The 6463-nt window shown below is 44.8% G+C and overlaps 1 protein-coding gene across 1 annotated transcript; it reads right to left on the bottom strand.

Annotated features, from left to right (window-relative positions):
- Window positions 1-2928: 2928 nt before the first annotated feature.
- LOC130836209 (WASH complex subunit 1-like) lies at window positions 2929-4690 on the bottom strand. The gene is given in 1 exon segment (XM_057708282.1): window positions 2929-4690. A coding segment is annotated over 1 exon segment (1749 nt). The 5' UTR covers window positions 4678-4690.
- Between the last annotated feature and the right edge of the window lie 1773 nt (window positions 4691-6463).

The raw sequence follows: 6463 nt of genomic DNA, 5'->3' as shown, positions 1-6463 counted from the left end.
CCTGATACCAAAACCAGGCAAAGATGTCACAAAAAAAGAAAATTACAGACCAATATCATTGGTGAATATAGATGCAAAAATCCTCAACAAAATACTAGCTAACAGACTCCAACAGCACATTAAAAAAATCATACACCATGATCAAGTGGGGTTTATCCCTGGGGTGCAAGGATTCTTCAATATATGCAAATCAATCAACCTGATACATCATATCAACAACTTGAAGGATAAAAACTATATGATCATCTCAAAAGATGCAGAAAAAGCTTTTGACAAAGTTCAACATCCATTTATGATCAAAGCTCTCCAGAAAATGGGCATAGAAGGAAATTACCTCAACATAATAAAAGTCATATATGAAAAACCAAAAGCCAACATCGTTCTCAATGGGGAAAAACTGGAAGAATTCACTCTAAGAACAGGAACAAGACAAGGGTGTCCACTCTCACCACTATTATTCAACATAGTTTTGGAAGTTTTAGCCACAGCAATCAGAGAAGAAAAAGAAATCAAAGGAATCAAAATTGGAAAAGAAGAAGTCAAATTGTCACTCTTTGCAGTTGACATGATATTATATATAGAAAACCCTAAAGACTCTACCAGAAAACTGCTAGCACTCATTGATGAGTTTAGTAAAGTAGCAGGATACAAAATGAATGCACAGAAATCTCTTGCATTCCTATACACTAAGAACAGAAGAGCAGAAACAGAAATTAAGGAAACTCTCCCATTCACCATTGCAACAAAAAGAATAAACTACCTAGGAATAAACCTGCCTAAGGAGGCAAAAGATCTCTATGCAGAAAACTTTAAGACATTGATGAAAGAAATCAAAGACGACACAAACAGATGGAGGGACATACCACGTTCCTGGATTGGAATAATCAACATCGTGAAAATGACTGTACTACCCAAAGCAATTTACAGATTCAATGCAATCCCGATCAAATTACCAATGGCATTTTTCACAGAACTAGAGCAAGAAATCTTATGATTTGTATGGAAATGCAAAAGACCCCGAATAGCCAAAGCAATCTTGAGAAGGAAAAATGGAGTTGGTGGAATCAGGCTTCCTGACTTCAAACTATACTACAAGGCCACAGTGATCAAGACAGTATGGTACTGGCACAAAAACGGAAAGGACGATCAATGGAATACAATAGAGAACTCAGAAGTAAGCCCAAACACATATGGGCACCTTATCTTTGACAAAGGAGGCACGAATATACAATGGAAAAAAGACAGCCTCTTCAATAAGTGGTGCTGGGGCAATTGGACAGCAACATGTAAAAGAATGAAATTAGAACACTTCCTAACACCATACATAAAAATAAACTACAAATGGATTAAAAACCTACATGTATGTCCAGATGCTATAAAACTCCTAAAGGAAAACATAGGCAGAACACTCTATGACATCCATCAAAGCAAGATCCTTTTTGACCCACCTCCTAGAATCATGGAAATAAAATCAAGAATAAACAAATGGGACCTCATGAAACTTAAAAGCTTTTGCATAGCGAAAGAAACTAAAAACAAGGCTAGAAGGCAACCCTCAGAATATGAAAATATAGTTGCCTATGAAACAATGGACAAAGGATTAACCTCCAAAGTAGACAAGCAGCTCATGACGCTTCATACCAAAAAAGCAAATAACCCAATCCACAAATGGGCAGAAGACCTCTAAAGATGGCATACAGATGGCCAACAAACACATGTAAAGATGCTCAACATCACTACTCATCAGAGAAATGCAAGTCAAAGCCTCAATGAGGTATCACCTCACATCGATCAGAATGGCCATCATCACAAAATCTGGAAACCACAAATGTTGGCGAGGGTGTGGAGAAAAGGGAACTCTCCTGCACTGTCGGTGGGAATGTAAGTTGGTACAGCCACTATGGAAAACAATTTGGAGGTTCCTTAAAAAACTACAAATAGAACTACCATATAATCCAGTAATTCCACTCCTGGGCATATACCCAAAGAAAACCATAATCCCAAAAGAAACTTGTACCATAATGTTTATTGCAGCACTCTTTACAATAGCCAGGACATGGAAGCAACCTAAATGCCCATCAACAAATGAATGGATACAGAAGATGTGGCATATATATACAATGGAATATTGCTCAGCTATAAAAAGGGATGAGATGGAGCTATGTGTCATGAGGTGGATAGAACTACAATCGGTCATACAGAGTGAAGTAAGTCAGAAAGAGAAGGACAAATATTGTATGCTAACTCACATATACAGAATCTAAAAATGGTACTGATGAACTCAGTGACAAGAACAAGGATGCAGATACAGAGAATGGACTGGAGAACTCGAGGTATGGGAGGGGGCGGGGGGAAGGGGAAACTGGGACGAAGCGAGAGAGTAGCAAAGACATATATATACTACCAAGTGTAAAATAGTCAGTGGGAAGTTGTTGTATAACAAAGGGAGTCCAACTCGAGGATGGAAGATGCCTTAGAGGACTGGGGCGGGGAGGGTGCGGGCGAGTTGAGGGAGGGTGAGGGGGAGTCAAGGGAGGGAGGGAATACGGGGATATGTGTATAAAAACAGATGATTGAACTTAGTGTACCCCCCAAAAATCATAAATAAATTAATTAATTAATTAAAAATAAAAGAAGTAAAGTTCAGTCAGGCATCCACAATAAAGTACTAATAATATTCAGTTAATTTATTTGAGATCTATCAACCTCAGAATACATAACAAGAAGGAAATAAACATTTATTACTTATTTCCCACATGCATATATTATCTGTTTAATCCCGCAGTGCTTTATGCTCCACATTAAAAAGAAAGTAGAATTAAAATAAAGAATTAGAAATTATGAAAGTTAAAAGCTAATACTGTTCCACAAGGCTAAAATTTTAGAGGAGCTAAGGAAGGAAATGAAATTTTCTGTCTGAAAAGCCTATTATTTGAAGCAAGCACACTGGCTTTTTTTTTTTTTTTTATGCTCGGCTCTTACATCACATTTCTTTATTGACTCAGGTACCGTTTCACCACAAAGTCTCTTTAGGGAAGACATGCTAGTGAAGGGGGTGGTTGAAGCACAGGCAGAGAACAAGCCCCCCCCCCCCCCCCGTTTGGGCTCAGAAGGCAGCCTCCCTGCTCCTTGAAGAAGTTCCAGGTAACAGAGCTGGACCATCCTCTGCAATTGGCATCCCTCCGAGGAGCCTGGCCAGCTGCTCTGCCTGTGGGTGTGATAAAGTTGGGGTTCAGGGGAAGAAGGATTCGAGCCCCAGGACTCCCAATCATCCCCATCCTCCTCTCCCAAGGGTTGTTGTGGGGGAGGCAGAGGCGGGATGGAGTCTGACATTTGGGCAACGATTCCTCCTGGGCCCTCACTGGCCCCTCCTGGCCCAGGTCCTTTCCCGGAGATACCTTTGTGCCTCATGGCCAGCTTGTTGAAGAGATCCGACATCAGGTCCCCACCTTGGTTAGTGGCTCTCACTTGCTCCTGCTCCTTCTGCTTCTTCTCCAGCTTGTGCTCCTTGGCACTGTGGAGCTTGGCCTTGCTGATGCCCCCAGCCTGGCGGATGGACTCCAGCAGATTGGCCTGGCCACTGGAAGGGTCAACCACTTCCTTGGGCGCTCCATGGACCAGGGCTGAAGAAGACACACCACCATTGTCATCCTCCCTGGCAGTTTGTCCTGGCAGGACCAACTTCTGGGGTGGGGGCGGAGGTGGGGCAGTGCTGACCAGCACTGCCAGAGCTGGGGGAGGTGGTGGTGGTGGCGGTGGCGGTGGGGGTGCTGTCAGAACCCCATCTTCTAAGTTTGGCTTGAAAGGCTCAGCCACCTCCGTGTGGAAGGTGGGCAGATCTGGAATGGTGCCAGGGGCCGATGGGGCAATGCTGGGTCCAAGATCTGCACTGTACATGAAGTCATTGGCCACGCCCAGCAGGTCAGGCAGGTAGGAAGGCACATCAATCTCAGGCACTTGGCCCAGGTCGGGCACATAGAAGTAGCTCTCTGGGACCTGCTGCTCCAGATGCTCTCGTGTGCTGGTGGACAAAGGGGCATCGAACAGCTTCTCCTCTGTCTCCGCCCCCAGCATCACATGGGTCTTTGTTATGGCACCAGCCAAGGGGTCCAGGGAGACATACTTTTTGTACAGGTTCTCAGTGGTGTTGAAGAGCAGCAAGGAGCTGACAGAGCTGATGTTGCTGGGAAGATCCCCCAGCCCCTCCTCAGCCTCATCTTCAGGCTCCAGTTTAGTGTTCACACACACAGGGAAGTATTTCAGCTTCTCCTGCAGGGCCCGCTCATCTAGGGGATGGTGCTTGCTCTAGATCCTGTGGCGGGGGCGCCTCTGCAGGCCAGGGTCCTGGGCACATGTGAAGATGGAGCCATACTCCTGCAGGCACTCTGGAGCAGGATACTTGGCACTGGAGAACACCTTGATGGCTTTCTTGCTGCCCTTGATCTTCTCAATCTTGGCCTGGGCCAAGGAGACCCTCTCCCCAATGGTCTGCAGCTGGCTCCGGCTGAGCTCCACTCGCTGGGAGATCCTGCTAAAGATGTCTCCGGAGACCTTCTGTAGGTATTGCAGGGCATCCGCCACCTGCGGGATGGCCTCCTCTTGCTGCAGGTCTGGCTGTATGAGGGGCACTGCATAGGTCTGGCTGGCCAACGAATGCTGGGTCCCTGTGGGGGTCATGGTACCTGCGCGACTCCCGACCCTTCTGCTCCACCTCCCCAGCGCTTAGGGCCCTGAGCTCCGGCTCCGCCTCTAGCCACCAGTTCCACCCGCTGCTCGCAGCCTCTCAGGGCCCCAAAGTGACCGGCCCTCGTCACCTCAGGCCTAAGCATGCCGCCCACCCCTACACTGGCATATTGACGTGGTGAGTGTGATAGTATATTCTATCCTTGTTCTAATAACTACTTTTGGTTAACTTGTCTCAACAACCTTCTCAGGTAAGAACGTTTTTTTAATCAGTCTTCTACAGATGAGGAAGTTAAACAGAAAGATATTTTATACCATCCTCCAGATCACAGTTTCTCATATCAGGTAATTCATGAATTATGGGATTTTCACTTACAATTAAATGCATTGTCAGGAGGAGATGGCGGCATAGGAGGACCCTGAGCTCAACTCCCCCAATGGATCCATCAAAAATGCATCTACATGTAGAGTGATTCTCACTGATAACACACTGGAAACTCTCAAAAAGATGCTTCCACAAACAAGACTGTAAAAATTTCTGCTTGGAGTTGGCGAGGTAGGGGTGGGGGGCGGGGAGTGAGCAGGTCAAGATCCATGCCCTGGAAGGAGACATAGAAAAGAACAGGGCATATCATATGCTAGGATATCCTCCCTGGGGAGTGAGGGGTTCCAACCAAATATTGGGGATCCAGGCCTCAGGTCTGACACCAGGAAGACAAGTCCTTATCTCATACCTGTTAGACTGGCTATTATCAGAAAGAGAAGAGAGAATGCTGGCAAGGACGTGTAGAAAAGGGAATCCAGAAGCACTATTGATGGGAATGTATTGCCACCATGGACATAGCATACGAGTTCCTCAGATATTTTAAATAGAACTGCCACATGATACAGCAAGCCCACCTCTGGGTACGTGTCCAAAGGGGACAACATATCTACCTCAAGGGGATATCATTATTGCCATATTCATTGCAGCATCATCCACAACAGCAAGAGATGGAGACAATGTAGTGTCCATTGATGAATGAATGGATACAGAAATGTGATTCCTAATAGTTCATAGAGTGGAATATTATTCAGCCACTTGAAAGAAGGATATCTGCCATTGCCTACAATTCAGATGAAATGTGCTTATAATATGCTTATTGAAATTAGTCAGACAAAGACAACTAATATACAATGTACCTTGTATGTGGAATGTTGAAATACTGAACTCGTAGAAGCAGAGTAGAATGATGGTTGCCTGGAGCTGACAGCTGATAGAAATGAGGAGATGTTGGTTAGAGTTACAAGATGAATAAGTTCCAGTGATGTAATACACATCATGGTGACAATAGTCAATGCTTCTGTGTTAGGTATAATACGCTTCAGTCCTGCAGTGAATTATGATCTAGAGAGGATCCAAGAAACCCACCAGTCCCATTAAAGAAACATAAAAAGAAGCAATATTCAGGTTCTAAGCAAGGAGGGAAGTGACGGCCATAGACCTACAAAAATAATGTGGTGAGAGAGGGAGAATTTTCAGGTCTACAGGAATGGATTTACTGCATTTTTCAACCTACTCTCCAAATGGATGCCCCAGGTGCTGAGATTAGTTCGTTTTGCTGAGGAGACAACACATGGCCCTTTTGATGACCTTGTTCCTCAGACTGAAGATGAAGTGGTTCAGAATGGGGGTGACCACTGTGTACACCACTGAATCCACTTTATCCTTCCTGCGAGAACATGAGAGAGCTGAGCTGAGGTACACAAAAAGGCCTGTTCCATAAAATAAGCAAACAGC

Source organism: Hippopotamus amphibius, chromosome 15 (genome assembly GCF_030028045.1).
Source record: "Hippopotamus amphibius kiboko isolate mHipAmp2 chromosome 15, mHipAmp2.hap2, whole genome shotgun sequence".
Lineage (NCBI taxonomy): Eukaryota > Metazoa > Chordata > Mammalia > Artiodactyla > Hippopotamidae > Hippopotamus > Hippopotamus amphibius.
The sequence above is the reverse complement of the archived record's forward strand: the minus strand, read 5'-3'. Positions and strand labels throughout refer to the sequence as shown.